Below are 18,961 nucleotides of genomic sequence, written 5' to 3'. Positions count from 1 at the left end.
TTACGACACCCCAACTCCCCAGCATTAAATAAATAGCGGCAAAGAAAGCCCTTCATGAAATTCCCAAATTACCCCTCCACCCCCGACCCCAACCCGCTCTCCCCCACCCCCCAACCCCTCGCCCCTTTCCCCTCTAATATTGGCTCTGCTTCTCCGCCATGCCGTCGCCCTCCCCTTTTCGCCCCCCTCCCCTACCCCCCTCTATCCCCTCGATTCCTTCTCTTCAACCCCACCAAAAGCCTCGTCGCCGCCCGATCTCCGCCCTAACCCCCCTTCCCGCCCGCCCCTCCCGCCGGATTCCCTGATGCCCGACGAAACCCCCGAGGCGCCGCCCCCCGGGAACGGATCCTCCTCCGAGGAGCGGTGGCGGCCCGAGCAACCATCCCGCAAGACTCGCTTGCCCAGGGCTTGCACCACACGTCCTGCCTCCGGCCCCAAACCGGCGGTCCCCGCCGCCGAGCGCCGGCCGGTCACCCGCCGCGAGAAGGAGGACCGGCAGCAATGCAATCGGATCATCACCCCACTCGTCAACCCCCCATCCCCCTCCCAGGGCCCGCGCTGGGTGCTCCGCTCCATGTGGGAGCTCGCCTCCGTCCTCAACTTCCTTCACGTGAGCGCCCCCGGAGCCCCAAAGTTTCCTTGCTGCGCCCTGATCTTTCTTTTTGTGGTATTGGTTTTCTTAGTGCCGCCCTGCGGTTCTTGTTCTTTGGGTGTTAGGTTTTCAGGCCGCTTCTGAACATCGCCATCGAGTTTTCGGCAGAAGAGCTCGAGACGGCGTTGATCACGCCTAACAGCACCCTGGATGACGTACATATGCCCCTGCTAAAGGTTGGTTGTTTTCAGTTTAGTTGGAAAGTTTGTAGCTTTTAGTTTCTTTACATCTTGTTGTTTCAAGAACTGTTTTTTCTCAAGGGAAAAATGTGGAAAGTTCTGATTTTGCTTCTTTGCAAGTCTGTATCTTTCTGGACTAGAGTTACGTTTTTCAAGCGACCTTACCAGTTGTTTTTAATTGATATCTGTGTGACATTGTAGAAAGAGAAGCTTTTGATGTGATTTATCTTCCTCTTTTATATAAATTTTTTTCTGCAACCAATGGTCATTGGATTGAACCCAGACATATCTATGGCGGTATGAGTTCTTAATATAGAAGATAGTTAAGAAAATTTTATGTGCAGATTCGTAGCCTGTTTCTGTATTTTAATAAGTTAATGCAACACATCTTTATATTGTGTTCTTACTTGATGAGATGTGAATCTGCAAACCAAAAGAAAAGAGTTTTTTCAAAGAAGCTAAAGGTCAAGGTTGCCTTGCCATGTTTCAAACTGCATTATAAAACTTATGTGTCACCGTTTACATGTGTCCTAGTATCTATATACGTGATGGATGCCTTCAAGTGGTGATTGATGCATATATGCATATATATATATATATATATATATATATATATATATATATATATATATATATATATATATATATATATATATATATATATATATATATATATGTTCCTGCTTTGCTCATTTGTTATTAAGATCTTTAGAAGCCTTGAAGTTCTTCTAATCATGAATTATTTCTTACCTCTAGTTGTTCTTTTGTCAATTGTACAAGTTTTCATCTGGTAAGTCTTAACTCTAGTTGTTCTTTTGTCAACTGTACAAGTTTTCATCTATTTGTTAACAATTACTAGGTGTTCTTGTGAAATTCATCCTACCCTTGTCTTTTAGTTTTAGTAAACTCTAGATTTTGTCTTTTAAGTTACATAATACTAACTTGTATAGTAAATGAGTGGACGACATGCTAACCATAGAATGTGGTTAGTAGTATCATATATCCTATTATATGGCAATGTTTATGTGCATGGGGTGGTTAGGAATGTCTTGTGCACTAGCTTGGACAGTGCATTTGGACTGTGCCATTACTAAATCATGTGTCCAGAGTTTATCATTGTCGTTCTTGTTTTGTTCAGAAGCTCTAAGATATTAAAAGGTAACACCACTTTCAAGCTAAAATTTATTTAGGCTGTATACTCAATTTGGCTAACTTTATTGATTATGGCCTAAGGATATCAATCATAAAATGAAAATCATGTCTGTGTTTGGTGAAATAGAAATTAGACACGGTCTTCTTCTTCTTCTATCTTGGATCAATTGCATAAAAGATAGACATAGATGAAGACACGTTTTATATAGGTTATATAGGTGAAGCATCATGGATAATCAAATAGTGTCTTTGACATGTTCTCTTGCCAAAGCAACATTTGACACTTTGAGTGAAGATATCATAGGACAACATGGTTATAATGCTGTAGGCATCAAAATGTTGGACACTGAGAAAGGGAAATGAACCCTATGGGGAATCCAGTAGAGTAAGAATTTTTAGGTGGATGAATTATTATTCATTCTCCATAAGTTGAAAGATGGTCAAAGCTGACAGTGCGGTGTTATAAAAAAAAAAAACTTTAGTTTTACGTATTTGTAACTATCATTATGCATTTCCCTGACTCCAAAAATAAAACCTTTAATAGGTCTTACAAAGTTTCTTTCTGTTCTCCATTATTGCCTAGTATCAACTACACAATTATGGATCTTCTGTTAATTGGACATTTTTACAATCCAAATTATGATTATGTGGTTGTTTTTCTTTTCTTTCCTTCTTTTTTTGGGGAAAGTGCATGTTTTACTGATTCCATAGTTTTCCTTGTACTTTTGGTTGTAAGATTTTGAAAATTCTATGAAAGCAAAACCTATACTTATGATGTTGTTTGATTTCTTGTTTATGGGATTAAAAAAAAGAGGAATAACTCATTGAAAATGTGGGCTACTATATAGTGCAAATCATGTTGGCATATTCAATTGCTTGTATGCTATATATTGTGTGTACTCCATCTATTTTTCTCTACAGTTGATGCAAGATTAATCTATTTTCTGACTCCTACATTATGATTTTAATATGTACCAATGACACAGTCAGTGATCTGTGATTTAGTGCAGTTTCTAGATTTGGTTCTGGTTAACTTTCTGATGCATTAAAAAATTTGCTCTGCCACTTCTATAGCTTGCTGTCAAATATATGAGCACAACCTGATAAATATGGGGTTAGAGTATATGTTATGTGCAAGCTTTAACATGAAATCTTGTGGCTATCTTTCCTTTTTTTGAACATTTATAGGCTATCCCTCCTGTTACCCGTATGGCTTTGGGGCGTGCAACCTGGGTTACAGTATTGTGCAGGAAGTTAAGAGATTGGTGGCACTGGGTATGTAGCATACATGATTTGGTCTCATGAAATTATTATAAAAAGTGATTATTCTTTAATATATAAAAACTAATGGAAACCTAGAATTGCAGGTTGCTGATGGCGAGATACCAATTATTGCATCACATGGGTGAGTGATTCAAACGTCTGGAGCCAAGTATATCGAAATGTATATATCAAACTCATATTTTTCTGAAATCTTCACTTTTCAGGGTCGAGGTTGAAACATACAAGAATCTTGATCCTAGGACCCGTGTAGTGATTCTGAAGGCACTCTGTGACATCCGTGTTGAGGTGTCTCTTACTTATAGTTCTCCAATATCCTCTTAGTTCTTAATCTTGTATTTCAACAAAAATATAAATCAGCCTATATACATAGTTTTCTAATTCTTTTATGTCTGTATTGGTTCTTGAAGTCTCTGAGTCATGCCTTTTCCTTGCATTAACTAGCTTGGTTTTATATTTACATTATTGTAATATGCAACTAAAGTTTGTTATGTGAACCAAATCACATACATATAGTAAGTTGTGAATATGAATATAAAACTCTTCATCTGTTTGGAAACAAGATAATTTAATGTGACTATCTTAGCTTTCCATATAGCTGTTCGTTGTAGTTGTAAAATTATCTAGACATTTCTAGATTTTCTAAAATTTCTATCTAAAAATAACTTCTTATTTCATTAGACCATTTTTTTTTCGTTGGAGAAATATCACTGCTCCGGCAACTTCTTTGGTTAATTCACATACTCATGTGCTATTTCATTAATTTGATTTTCAAAGTCTTTTGATTTTTTCCTTGCCTCTTGCATTCCTTTTATATTTTCTTTCTAATGGCTTTTAATATCACCCTGACATGTTTAGATCTTTACTAGATTTTAAACTTTTTGCTTTTAAATAATTAATTTGAACCCTAGTAATGAAAATTTTGCATCTAACTTTTGGTTTTCTGAGTTTAATATATAAAGAGGAAGATTCAACAGCAGTTGATTAAGCTTTTATTTGGCCATACAAATAAAAGAGGATCAGTTGCACAGTCTTGTATTTCTAGTTGTGGAAAGAAATTTGGCAGAGGCTTGGGATCTAAACTAGTTGATGTGGAATACTATTCATATGAGATATCAGCTGTAACTGAAGGATTGATGGAGATGGCAATGCCTTGATCCTCGAGGTTAAGGGGACCACGGAAGAACTAATCACTAATATGAAAAAAAAAAAATTTTCTGTCCTTAGGACATACACATACAATTTTCCTAAAGAATTCTATTTAAAGTTGTCAAAAGTCAGAGATGCTGGAAATTTGATGGCAAATGTTAATATCTGCATTCCAGATTTATCTTTTATCAGCGAGGATTACTAGCGTTTGGTATGTGCAATATGCGTGACTTATTTGTGCCTGACTATGATGTCTTCTCATTGCATCAAAAAAAAACCTATGATGCCATCTCATATGATATGTTTAGCAGCAAGAAGTTTCTCCTAGTCTGTTTTGATCATGGGTTAGCATCATCTTTTTCTATTTATGTGAATAATGTGGAATATTATTAGCATGATCCCTTCAAATGTGATGTATAGTTATGATACTTCAATTAAAGGGCAAATGGTCAATATTTGTTATGCCACTTGGTTGGCCTGTCTATAGTTGAACTAGATGTTCCTAACGGAGATGGGCTGCAGACTAAGAGAATGAGTGTGTTTATTAGACTTCACCATTTAAAAAGAATAAAATGGAAAAGAACAATAAGAACTATGGGTAAAGTTGGAATATAAAAAAAAGGAGTTGACTCTCTGACAAAAGTGGAGTCAAGAGAGTCATGGATTCATGTAAGATTTCCTTTTGTGTTGTAGGATCGATATGAAAAAAGAAGAGCCATCATGAATTTGATTGAAGAACCGCTCGAACAGATGAATGTGTCCTTTTAATGATCAATTTGTAGTTAACCATCTGTTGAGAGATGGATGTAGACTTGATTCTCTTGCCATACCATTGTTGAGAGATCTATGGCTTACCATCCATTCAAAAAAGACACCAGCTGTGGCCCAGGAAGTTAGCACAGGTTTTTTAGGATTTTTCCCCTTTCTAATTTTTCCAAAGGGAAACTATCATAGGAATGAAGATTATTGGTTCAAAGAATAGTGTTTCAGATAAAGATATGGATGACTTATCCTGGAGGCAAAAAGGGCTCTGAAACACCATTTTCTTTTAGGAAAGGTACTCCTGGCCAACAGATCAGTTGAGTGATGGGATCTGAAAGGTACTGCTGGCCTGCTGATCACTTGAGTGATGGGATCTACTATTTCTTATGAACTATTCTTTCTGTTTTTTTAGTAAATGACGGTTCATATTATGGTGATATTCCTGCAGGCTAGCATTCTGTAATCTGTAGCTAAGTTTGTTTTGAAGGGATTTCCAATATCAAGAGAGTCTAGTCGACTGTTTGGTCTGCCTTAAGTAGTCCAAAATTTGATTTCATTGATATGCTTAATCATTTAATCTTGCATGAATGTACCATTAATACATAACCATCCAAACCTTATTAAACTATGTTGTGTTTTTCATATATTTTGTTTAATACCTTAATTTTCACAAACTGACCAATGGTGATTTCCTATTACAGTCTGAGTCTATATGCATTCATATCCACATTACTCCCACTCTAATCTATTTTATCCTGATAATTTCTATGTGGTAGCTATCATAAGAGATATAAGGGTTTAAAGTAAATCAAATCTTAATGCGCGGGATCTCATTTTGATGCAATTAGAAATACATGTAATGCTAATTGTTAAGAAACATATGCAACTGATGGTGTTTAAAGCTCCAAAAGAAAAAAGAAGGAAAAAGCCATCTTTCATTGGTATCAACCAGAATAATTGAAGTTTAAGTGATAGGGAAATTTCTATCTATTCTTGTGATTAGTAATATGGACCATGTTATCTCAGTAATATGATACTTTTGCACGGATATCCACATCATCATTATTCAAACCTTGTTCATTAAAAATGATAGCTCAACCCAAAATTTAATAGGCTTCCACATAAGTAGAGCAAATTCTTACAGTGGGCCATCAACACGAAGTTGACCTCCTAAGAATTGGTGCAGGAGATGTTTCGAGTAAAGACTTTGCCCATGCATATAATTTTTACACATAACATGATAGAAATAATGTCATTCGGTAACCAGGAAATTTATCTTGTCTTCTCCATTTTGAGATGCGTCAAACAAAATTTTTTGAACATCAATACAACAGAGAATACCTAAATTTATCTCTTGAGCCAGCTAAAAGCATTGTATATCAAGGATAAATGATGGTCACCACCTTTTTTACAGGGAGTAGCATTTTACTCTTCTAAATTGATAGAAGCAACAAAATCATGTGCATATACACACTCTAGTGGCCAAGGTTATATATAATTGATGAACCACCAAAAAAGATGTCATCATTGTTAGAATAAGTTGGTGCGGTAAGCCTACATCACCCTCTTCAATACAATGTGCTTGAAGGGCTGTGATAAAACCACATGGAACAATAATTATTTAGCAAATGCAAAAAATGGATGAGACCACAAGACACCTAGAAAATGGTGATGAAATTTAAAGGGCAAAAAGGACAGCTTCCTTGCATGACAAGTTCCTGATAAAGGAACGATGAATTTGAAACTGCACCAATCGTATGTTGTATTAGTATGATTCTTAAAGTTTTTTTTAGGAAAATTTGGAGGCCAGTGCCATAAATAAAAGGCACTGAAGGAAAGGGAGGTTCATGGATGTGGAAGACCTCAGAACATACTCTGTAACTGCTAAGGAGGGAAAGAAAACCTTAGCATGTAGCTTATGATGATATATTGACTGGATTGGCCCAAGAGAAGATTAAGAAAGAGATCTATTTGTAGCTAAAATGGATGAGTAAAAGAAGTAGATAGGTAGACCAAAACCGGTGAATTAAGAGTATTGAGATCTCAAGTTTGGTAGAAGATACTGAAACTATGGAAAGATGGGGGGTATCTTGAGAAGTTGGTAAATTCTGATAGAGAAATAAACTTAGAAGTACCATAATGCGATATGCAAAAGGCAAGGCATGAGGAGTAGCTAAGATGCTTCTGAGCTATAGAAAATAATTTGAAGATAGATCTGATGATGCTATCTTACTTACATAATGATTTCTTCTATAAGATTAAATTTGAAAGATTTGGATAAAGTAATCCAGTCCTAAATATAAATTGAAGTTGCATCCCAAAATCGTAGTTGCCATGGAACTGAACGTATTAGGCACAATGGAACTCAGTAGGCGCATTATGACATTCTTGTAAAGGGTGATGGAACAGTTTGTAAGACAAAACAGCTAGACTCTTGTTTAACTCCAATCTAGAAAGATCAAGCATGGAGGTTATATCATTCTCAGGCTATTGATCAAGATAGAGGGAACAGAAAGAATCCACTCATAGTTTTTGCTGAACGTAAAATTTAATAGAGTAATCTGATGGATTATTTTTCTGATGAAGGGATGGATAAAAACTCGAAGTAGCATGAATGTATTGCGTAAGATTTCACAATTGTTTCTCTATCTTTTTTTCCAGTCCTGCATTTATTTCCAAACACTTCCAAATGTCTCTTCAATGAATCATCTATTCACCTTTCCCATTACCTATATTGTTATATTTTTCATCATTTGCTGGATCCTTATTTCTGTTTCTAGATTCTTATATTCAAGTTTTTAGGACAACTATCTTTCTTGCTCTTGTGTCCATCCACTTCTACTCTTAGGACTCATTTGGTTCATGGGAAGAGGAGGGAGGAAAGTGTGGTCAATGGAAAAAATGGAGAAGGGCCTTATGTTTAGTTAGAGTTTTTAAAAGAGCGAGATGGGAAAGTAGCTTTCCTATGGGAATACAATTCCCACATTTCATGGGAGAGAAAAATCCATGTGGGACATGAAAAAGTCCAATTTTCACCGATTGGGAATTGGGATATTTTTTTTCCAAATATGCCCTTAAGCTTTTAGATAGAGCGGGGTAAGATCTTTCTCTTTATTAAGGGCATAACAGGTATTTCACACAACTTTTTCAGAAAATTAGATGCGCAAGCAAACATAAGCCACTGTGGAATATACCATTTTTTTTATGGTCAACCAAACATGCAAAAACTATTTTTTCAGACATCATATATCTAGGCATCAGCTTTCTAGAAAAAAAATATTCTTGTGAATTTTTTTTTCCGCGAACCAAACGAATCCTTAGTTTTTGGCTACCAAGGATGTACGAAATGGGCATTTTATAATCATTAAGGAAGTGTATGAAGGAGGTAGTTTCAAGTGGTTGGATTAACTATGACAGGACAAGTAGCTTAGAGTTGTGATATAGTTATACAAAGCCCTTTCACTTTATATGTTATCGATAAATTATTTGATAATTTGTATGAGGAGGTGCCATGGTTTTTGCTATGGTTGATGATTTATGAATTAGTTGAATGCTGACCTAGAAGTATGGAGGAGAATTTTGGTGAATAGTAGTCAAAAAATAAAAAACTGGCCAAGATATCCCAGGCTGATTGTTTTTACTACATTAGTCTTTTGTGGAATTTAAAGATATACTCTTAGTAATTTGGAGCTGGATCAATGATGTGGACAAAGGTAGTATCAAGGATGTCAAGGTAGTTAGGCAGTTTGCTGGTGCCTTAGTTTGTAGATGTGTTAATTTAGTTTAAACAGCCAAGAGACCTCTCATGTTGTTCTTCACTGTTATCAATTTTGTTTGTGCTATAATTTCTAGAGACTCCCTACATCTCATTGTTCAAATTACTAATATCTTCATTTTATTCTTTTTACCCTACCATTGGATTATTTGTATTCTGGTATCTGTTATGCTTGTTTTATTGATGAGAAAGTTTGTTTGATGGGAAATTTTGTTTAATCAGGTCAATACTTTGTTTCTATTGCCTATTTAAGTTGGGCACTAACATAATTTGAATTTTAATGTATTGGTAAGATTAAAATATGCTCTAGAACACCACGAACATGATCAATTGACTCGGCAAATGAAAACGGAAAACCACATCTTAAGATATGTCATCATGATTGTTTGACATTTAATATCAGGGAATTTTTTGGTGGAAGCACAAATATGTAGAAAGACATTGCTGTTAATGTTGAGCATAGTTTTGGCCAACCTCATGTTTCATCTCACTCTTGAAACAAAAGATCATGTTGTCATTATCTCTTAATATGGGAAAACTGTAAGTGATCCCAATTTTATGAATACAATGTCAATTTTGGACCTCATTATGAGTTCATGAAAGATTATAAACTGTTGCCCCATGTCGTTTTGCATGGATAAATTCATTAAATTTTTAGGAGCAATTGAAACATTTATATGCTGATCTCTGGCATGAAATCTTTAAGATTCAGTGCTCTTTGTTTCTGATTATTTTTAGCGAAGCCTGTTAGCTTTTATCGGAGCAAAAATATTCACCTTAATGCCTTAATGTACAAAATCAAATATTAGCAATTTGAAATCATATTATTGATTCCTTAGGCAAACCAACTTGCAGTTAGAAAGTAAAGCAACAAAATTCTTGTCTAAAGCAACTTGTTTTGCGGATGTCATACTGTACCAGGGAAGCAACTTGGGAGGGTTAAAAGGGTTAAGTACTAAACTATATCCAATCCGATTTCTTTCCAACTCCGGACCTACCGAATCAAACGTGAACCCAGACCAATTTCACAATTTCTAATCTGACATAACGCAGGTTTAAGTCTGGTTAGGTCAGGTGTAGTTGGGTCTGTTCGGGTTAACTTGTCTTGTGTCAGCTTGTTTTTGGTTAGGGTTGGTTTTGGAAGAAATACTGGCTAAATTCAGGTTAAGTCAGGTTAAGAGGAAAATGGTTTATAATAGGGCTAGGTTGCTTGAGCCTTCAACATAAACCCGCCTTGACATCAAATCAAGTTGATATTTGCCAACCCAGACCCCACCTGGCTGAGCAATATACAGGCCAACCTAACCTGAATTACAGATTGACTCGGTCTCCCTTTGGTTAACCCAGGCTAAGTTGCACCTCTGTATTGTATCAGCGAATATGTCTCCTAGTGAATGATGCAATTCTACTGACATGAGACATAAGAATAGGATCAAACAATACACATCATGTATCAAGTGAGTTTCAGATCCTTTTTAAGGCACCTATTTCTTATCCCATTTGTTGGTTGATAAAGATTTGTTTAATTGTTTATTAAAACATAACTTTGGATATGTAACTCTTGTATTGAATTGCAGGCTCTTGATGTCATTCAGCTCTTTGTTTGCCTCTATTGTTGTTTTTCCACCTCTTTCTTCCATTTGAAAATCTGCTTTCAATTCATTTGGCTCTAATTGATGGCAATGAAAGCATACTGAAGTAAGACATTGTAGTCTGATTTAGTCAATAAACCCAAGGAAATCAGTTTCTTCTTTCCAGTCTAAAGTTCAACTCATAATCTTTCTGGTCTGATGATAAGCCTTCTAATAATTACAAAACACTCCATGTGCTGTAATTTTGTTTAAGTATCTCAGGGACTAGACTTATAATAAGAACCATTTGGTGGTTGAAATTATGCTTATAAAAAATCAAGAATTTATGTTAATCGGCATCACTTTTTATTCTTAAAATTAAATTATGTTCATAATAAATACCAAGAACATATGTTAGTTAATCAGCATCACTTTTTATTCTTAAAATTACTCACCGAGTTTGCTTTAACTATCTTGTAGACATGCTTATTAATGTTGATTATTGTTGCCACTCAGTTTTGTTCACACAATGCTGGAATAGTTGATTTCCACTTATGCATTTTGCAGCAAGAAGACATTCGAAATTATATAGACGATTCTCTAAAACATGGCATTCAGCTTTCAGCATTTCGCAAAGAACGGACCGGAGGCAATTCACATGGGGTTTCATACTGGTAAGCTGACTAAACCTTCATGGTTATGTTTTAAATAGTGTATATCATTATCTACATCTTCTGAGAATATTCTCATGTTGCATATAATATGATCAAGAACATTTTGATTTCTTCAACCGTCTTAAATGTAGGTATGAAGATGATCCTATTATTGGTCATCGATTGTATCGTGAAATTAGACAAGTTGAAATAAAGAAGGCGAAGGGGAAGGGAGTTGCACCCCTTCCACCTGCATCTTTCCACTGGGAAACAGTTGCAACCAACTTAGATGAATTCCAAGAAGTTTCTGTAAGTTCTTTATTTGTATTACTGCTGAATTTTTATCTGATGTCTCTGCTTTGGTGCTTAGTTGTGCATGCACTATTTTGTAGCGATACAATTCTATATAGTGATGTTATAGAATGATGTATCCAAATTTGATGAAAACACGTACTTTTTGGAGCTGATTAAAGAAAATTCTCATTATCTTTTGAATAGGTAAAGTTTAATTTGCTTTGTGGCTTTGTAATTGATGTCAGTGTCACACTCCACATTTCATTTATGCAGTCAAGCTACCTGTTTGATAATGATGTTTCTGTTTAATGGACCATGTAAAGCTATGTCAAACCTGAGCACTTCATGATGCAGATGAAATGTGAAGGGCCATTAGTTTCATATTAGATGCTTGAGTGCTTGCCAATTTGTCCAACTTTCACGGTGCCTCGTCAGAATTGGATGGATTTTTGTTGAAGGTTTCCACATGTTCTCTTGTATCTAGTGTAATTGTGGGAGCATATGAAAGCTTTTTGACGTAGTCGGGGTGGGAAGGTTGCTGGATTTTTGGTGGATGATGGCTGAAATTGGTTGGACCCAAAGCTAATTTGGGTTAGGACGTGGGAGGAAGGGATTAGGCCTGCGATTTAGATATGAAACCTAAAGAACTTTGTGGTGATTAGGGCGTCAAAGAATTAGGGCTAGTGCGTGAAGGTGGGCGGATGTAAGAAGGATCAATGGAAGGTGCTGCGGTTTGGGTAGTATATGATAACTATGGGCTGAATAGAAGAGTCTCATTTCTATCCTAAACCCAATGATTTTCTGGCGTCTCAACAAGGAAGAAAGAAACTTTTGGAGTCTCACTAAAGGAGGAAAAAGAAGCCTCATGCCTCTCAATCTCAAGAGCAATTGAAAACCAAAATTAATTCTGCCTTTATTCTTCAACGTCTACCCTTTAAATAGGTGGGACGTTAGAACAAAATAGGAAATTAATCTTATGACAAAACTCAGATTAACTCATGATTAAACTCAAATACTAAGGGCTAAAGGACTCTGAACCAAAGTAGGATTTGACCAAGTCAAGGGACCAAGTAAGACTCCTAATCGAAGTAGGAGTGGACCAAGTCCTCTTTTCACACTATATGATGTGGACCTCTTGATGCCACTTGGCAATTAATTACATGGACTCAATTAAAAGACTCAATTTAGCAAACTACAACTCAATTAAGGACTCGATTGACAAAATGAACCAAAAATCAAACTCAAACTTCATGCGCACGCCCTAAGGATTGGGCACCTTGCTCCTGCATCACTTTTGTGAAAAGATATATTTGGATTGTCTGACTAAAGGCCCAAGTTCTCTATTTTTCAAATAAATTCCAATATTTACAAATAATTCTTTGGCCGAAAAATCTTGGGAGCTGTTCTAAAACCTCAAAACTATTATTGGCCCAATCATAAATTCTTCATCACTTGGATGTGATTTGTTATTCATATTGCTGATTTCTGTTATTGTTGTCATTGTGTTTCCCTTGTAATTAGTATGTGCGTGAACTTATAGAGCTTTTTTTGCCTTTCCCTAAGTTTCAGTTTTTCCCTTGCTGAATCATTCACTAGTGCCAAACCTTTTCCCTTTAGTTTTTATAAAGTTCTCTGTTGATGGCTAATACAGGCTTACAGAAACAAGGCAATTGAAGATTTATTCAAACTGTCATGGCTATTTTAAATTTCTTTTACCCTTTGATTATGATTATATTTTTCTAACATTATTTCTAATAATACAACCCATGTTTAAGTGAGAATTGTCAACTTCATTCATGTGTTGGCCATTCAAATGAGATGATTCTGCATCTAGAATATGTAATTTGCTGTTGTGCTCTCAGTCATGGCAGCTTACAACTCGTGATCTTCAATCGTCCATTTATGTTGATAGTCCATCCTTTATTTTTCACCATGGTTCTTCAAAAAATAAAAATAACTTTGCCTCCTTTTTCCTCCACATGTGGTTATTATTTCTGATTACCTGCATTTGTTCCCTGCTGCTTTCTTCTCCATGTCCAGTGCCATAACAGAGTTCTGGATTATTTTGTGTTCTGTTTCTTTACCTTTAACCTTTTCTCCTTGTTTATTTTTTCTTCTTTTTTCCAGGAGAAACTTTTTTCAAGTAAAAATAGGACAGAAGCCTCACTCGGGAAGAAGTTAAAGATTGACTTTCTACCGGAGATTGAGAAATTACACAAAGTATACAACTTATCTGCTGCTGTATTTGTGCATTTACTTTTGTTACAAAAGATGGCATGTATAGACTAAGTACTATTGCAATTTGCAGGCAATGTACAAGTCTAAATTATACTGAGAATTTCATTGTTCATGCAGAGGAAAGAGAGGCTGTTGAAAAAGCAACAGAGAGAAGCCCTCCTTCTTGATAGCTTTTTGACTGCAGATGGGCTTTCCTCAGGTCGATCGCTTCGTGATAGAAAACCTGTCACCTATACATTTGGTAAGGTTAAGAAGTTAGAAAATTGTAACAAAATGTTCTCTTAGTATGTAATTTTACATGTGACCTTGAATGTTAGTTTATAAAAAAAATAGAATACATGATGTAGAAATATATTCTCTTTCATTCAGTGATTTTGTAGTTTTTTCCTTTTGGCTTATTTCTTTTCCATATTTCATTTTTCCATGTCGCTACATTCTTACTCTTATAACCGAGGTCTGCAGAACTATCCTGAACTGCCTGGTTCGGGACGTCCTGAGTCGTATTGGCAGTGGACCGGGACCGTGTGGCATTAAAATTGAGATGCCCTCACCGGAGGGAGAGAAGAAGGAAAAAGAGGAAGAGAGAGAGAGAGCGAGGAAGGGATGGAGAGGGAGAGGAATGAAGAGAGGCCGGCCTCTCTCTTCCTTCCTCTCCCTCTCCCTCTCCCTCTCCCTCCCTCTTCTGCTCTTTCTCTTTTCCTCTCTCTCGTTCTCCCTCTCCCTTGCCTCTACTGTGTCGGTACTGGGCCGGCATGGTACGATGCAGGGCCGTACTGATCCATGCTGCCGGGCAATCGGTACGGGGCCTAGTACCAGCACAACAGACCTTGCTTCCAACAATCTTTTGCTCTAAAAAAATATCCTCCATGTTGTATAAGACAAGGAATCAAGATTTGCATAAGCTTTGATTTGTACCTCATAGCATGAGCTTCACACAGAAACGTCTTGCGACACTAGACCATTTGTATTATACAAAACAGAGATATTCCATGCACTGTCACAAAATATTGCATAACTAGATGATTGTTCTTTTGCTGATTCTGCTAAATATGTTTTCAATAGTCTAGAAGACTTTTTGACCAGTCATTGTAGATTCTGTCCAAAAGAGAGAATTTTTTAAGTAGATTAAGAATTCTTACAAAAGAGTTTGTTGTTTCAGAATATGGACAACTTGGTTTAGTTTCAATAGAAATTTTAAAACCAAGAACCAAGATGTTTCGTTTGCACTCGGAAGTTATTTAGAACATAGGTTGATTTCAGACTTATGACTGCTGTCCTTAGGGCCATAATTGATCTGCATAGATATAAATGTGCTAGATTTTAGTGGGCTATTTAAATCTTAAAATTATTTTATTTAGTTTAGAGTGGTAATTTCTAGTTTTGAGAAAATTGCAATCATATGAGTATTTGGTTGCAAGAAAATCAAGAAAGAGCTTTTTTTTTCATGATTTGAGTGATACTTTGTGGGTTTTGAGAGATTGACAGGATAAAGAAGGGGTTTGTGGGGTAACTTTTGTCTCTTGAATAGTAATTGGGAAATTTGAGCTTGGATCTAAGGAATTTTGAGCTCAAATACACAGACATCTTCTTTTAATAGTTCAAACCCCGTTGTATGGAAATCTCATGAATCTATAACTGAACTTTTGAATTTTTTTTCCTATATTTTTTTATGAAAAATGTTGACATTATTGTTTTTTCTTTGTTTATTTATAAACATCGCTTGTTCTTCATACCTCATACGCTTATGCGTTAATTGGCATTTAAGTGTCTATTAGATAGTCATTGCACAGCTAAATGATACTCTAGATAATGCAAAATATGCATTATAGCAACTTCTATTTTAATTTTTTTATTGTTGTTTGGAAGTTTTGTGCTGAAGCAATTGAAATGATACACTAAATGGTCCTAAAGATACAAAACTCTCTGAAATGATGTTTAATATATTCTCTTGATTTGTTTAATTATATTTTACACTATTTTAATCTTTTTAGCCTTTTTTTTATGTTTTACATTTTTGGCTGAATCTCTGAGACTCAAACCAGACCTTACAAAATTAATGAAACTGAAACTTGTTCAGCTGGTCTGAAACTGAAACCAAGTTTTTTTAGCCCTGAATATAAAGTGTGCTTTTTTCCTGCTTGTAATATTTGTGAATTGGATTCTTTTACATGAAAAACATTTATTGTTATGCTGTTTTTGTTATAACACGGTATATGATGAGAAATTGATTTAAGGGGATTAAACATGATTGCCTCATTTTGAATTTGAGGTATCAATTCTTCTCTTTGAAGGTCTGTTATCTGGCCAGCGATCCGAACTATTTCTGCATTAATTATATAATGGATGTTGGGCTACTTGTGTTTATATGAAATAGATGATGTTTGTGATTGTATGAATTAGAAATATAATTTGGGCACTAAGGAAACAGTCATCATGTTATGCAATTTTTGGTATTAGATTCTATTGCATCATAGAATATGTTCTAGTATTAAGAATTCACTTTTGTTGCTGTTTATCTGTAACTTAAATTAACTTTAGTTTCATGTGAAACAATTTGGCAGATGACTATGACCGGTCAATTAACGAGGCTATAAAAATAACCAAGTATGTATCTACCACATTTCATATTGCATATTGTTCCTTGTTTGATGGGAATCACGAACTTATATTTTTCTGTATTAGGAAAAGACAGCCCTCGCCAGAGTATGCTGTTAGAAAATCAGTCAATGCGAAGCCTGAGGTATCTACTAATGGTAGACTGAATGGTCCTTCACAAATTGATCAAGCCCCTTATGATGCAGAGTCTCCAAAGTTGAATGATTATGAAGAAACTGATGCAGAGCACCAAGCCGAGCTTCTTGACCGCAGGTATCTTTACTATCCATATCTGCCATGAAATTTCTTGAGTGCACCTAAATTGAATGTCTGAAGGCTTACTGTTGCGCTACTGAATTCTAGCAATAGGCGGAGGAAAAGGCCTCAGAGGTATTCAGATGACTTTGTGGAAGCTGTTTCAGATATTGATGCAAACATTGACAGCGATGATGACATAGTTGGAGAAGCAGTTTATGATGAGGAATATCTTAGAAGCCGGAAGCAGAAGAAGATCTCAAGCGGTTCAGAGGAAGATGAAGAGTACCGTTGGGAGGAAGAAAATGCAGAAGAAGATGAGGAAGAAGAGGAATATTCTTTGAGTACTAGTGAAGATTTGGAGGAGCAGAACCAATATAAAAAATTTCCAAGTCGAAGTAGGCGGGGAACAAAATTGAGATCTGTTGATGAACTCCAGTCAGGCCTGAGACGTAGCAAGAGGGCCACCCGCCCGCGTATTAACTACCGACAATATGAGCTATCAGATACGGACACGGACTCAGGAAAGCCAGCCAAGTCCAATGCATCAGAAACACATTCAGATGCCACTAATGATCTGGAAGTTTCGACAGCAAGTCAAGATTCTCAGGATGAGGAAGATCATGAAGAAACGACAGATCAGAAAATTAATCAGGAGTACATAGAGGCTGTAGACAAAGAGCAGCACCAGGCAGCTAAAAAGACAGATAGCCCTGGGCAAGATGGGGATGGTGTACAAAGAAGACGATTCCTAGACCTGAATGAGCTTGCCCCAGGAACTGGTTTTGAGGATGGGCCTAGCACTTTGATGAAAGATGAGGACATGGATAACTTTTAGGTACTCAAACAACAGTTGCATCCTCTGACAGCCATTTCTATGGAAGAATTGATTTATATTGTAATGCAGTATCCCAAACAGAAGGCTGCGGGGCTTGTTGTAAGGCATATGATAATCCTAATTTTTGGTGGCTCATGAATGGGTTTCTTGAGGCTGCAACCATGTCATGAGATGAGCAGGCAGATTCAATGATAAGCTGTCCAAGGCTGTTCTTGAGAGGAAGTCTTAATGATGAGATGGGAAGTCAGCTTCTTCATACTGTCATCCTGGGTTTTTTAGTACTTGGTGATGATTTGGAGGAAGTTCTGTTTTGATTGTATCCTAGCCTGCACATCTGGTGTACAATACACCTCAATGCTGATCTATAACAAAATTTGTGGGATTTCAATTTGCTGCCTTTCCCTTTCATGCGGAGGCATAACAATTCAAATTTAGTTGAGGATATATATTTACTTATGAAAAGAAAGTAGGGCATCTTGTAACTATTTAAGTACTTCATGTTTAAGAGTCTTAGGTTTTTCTGACTACTTTACTTTCTGTTTGTCCTTTCTTGAATGGTCTGAGGCAGTTGATTTGAATGGGTCATCTCACATTCTTGAACTGCGGGAACATGAGAAGCAGCGGTAATTTGGACAATGTTGTTTTGGTGAAAAAATATTTTGTTGGTCATTTCTAGTCTTATTGAGAGTTATGGATCATCAGCTATTTGATCTTTATGTGACTTGAGTTAGTAGTAACTGATTGCATGATGCATGTTAGATATGTGCTTTACTTCAGATGTGCTAATTCTCTGTACGGTCTTTTCTGAAATAGCTATGCATTGTGGGTGTAGCTAGTCTGCAGCATTCTTATCATAACTGAGAGCGGAAGATGTTGCTGTGTTGGGCAATTTTGAGATGAAAAGTACTCGAGAACAGTTTTTCTGTACAACACCCAACGCAATGTGCTCTCTCATCAGAAATGGGTGGCCTCGGTTGCCAGATGGTTGTGTAAAGTATGGCTCTGTCAAAGTGTTAGAACAGTAGAACTTCTTGCATGCGTGCTAAATCCATGCACTCAAAAGAGGAAAGTAAGTTTGCTTGTTTTTGTAGATGAAAATTTTCTTATTTTTTAAATTTTGAGGCCAATTTCATCGTTGCCCTTTGCTTGATGTTGGAGCTGTTTATACTGTAACAGATTCTTAAGTAATATCAACTAACACCTGTGATGGACAATGGTTTACTTTGGCCACTTTGTTTATGCATAGTTTCGGGTGCCGTGATCTAAGAAGTGATTTGGGGCAAATAACCTGCCCAACATCCTTTCATCATACAATCTACAAACTTTGTTGCTTTGTTTTTTTTTTTTTTGCGTGTGTTTTAGTGGAGATACTTTTGTAGTAATATGTGGGACGTCATGGACGTTCACTCAGTGCAAAACTACACCACACCAACTGGACAGAACGCTAAACAGAGCTGCTGATTATTGGTTGGCAGAGACCGTTTTTTTTTCAAGTAGAAGTGAGATGAATTGCTATTCACTAATTTTTTTTTTTTTGCAGTTGCTCAGAGTCTCCTATCACACTCTC

General features: G+C 36.4%; 1 protein-coding gene across 1 annotated transcript; it reads left to right on the top strand.

Annotated features, from left to right (window-relative positions):
• Positions 1–140: 140 nt before the first annotated feature.
• On the top strand, positions 141–18,063 carry LOC103720682 (DDT domain-containing protein DDR4-like). Its single transcript, XM_039120077.2, has 12 exons — positions 141–610; positions 718–828; positions 3,172–3,258; positions 3,351–3,388; positions 3,471–3,552; positions 11,089–11,195; positions 11,327–11,483; positions 13,596–13,688; positions 13,824–13,947; positions 16,268–16,310; positions 16,389–16,574; positions 16,665–18,063. The coding sequence occupies exons 1-12, from the start codon at positions 305–307 to the stop codon at positions 17,392–17,394; spliced, it is 2,064 nt and encodes a 687-aa protein (XP_038976005.1). The 5' UTR covers positions 141–304; the 3' UTR covers positions 17,395–18,063.
• The last annotated feature ends 898 nt before the right edge of the window (positions 18,064–18,961 follow it).

This window comes from Phoenix dactylifera, chromosome 1 (assembly GCF_051530095.1).
Source record: "Phoenix dactylifera cultivar Ajwa chromosome 1, Ajwa_hap1_PhDact_Kaust_v1.1, whole genome shotgun sequence".
NCBI classification, from domain to species: Eukaryota; Viridiplantae; Streptophyta; class Magnoliopsida; order Arecales; family Arecaceae; genus Phoenix; species Phoenix dactylifera.
This window is presented reverse-complemented; position numbering and strand designations above follow the sequence as displayed.

Excerpts from the sequence above, each read along its gene's own strand:
- LOC103720682 (XM_039120077.2), top strand. The coding sequence starts at position 305 with ATGCCCGACGAAACCCCCGAGGCGCCGCCCCCCGGGAACGGATCCTCC. Across the intron at positions 11,196-11,326 it reads TCACATGGGGTTTCATACTG|GTATGAAGATGATCCTATTA; the intron begins GTAAGCTGACTA and ends TCTTAAATGTAG. Across the intron at positions 11,484-13,595 it reads ATGAATTCCAAGAAGTTTCT|GAGAAACTTTTTTCAAGTAA; the intron begins GTAAGTTCTTTA and ends TCTTTTTTCCAG.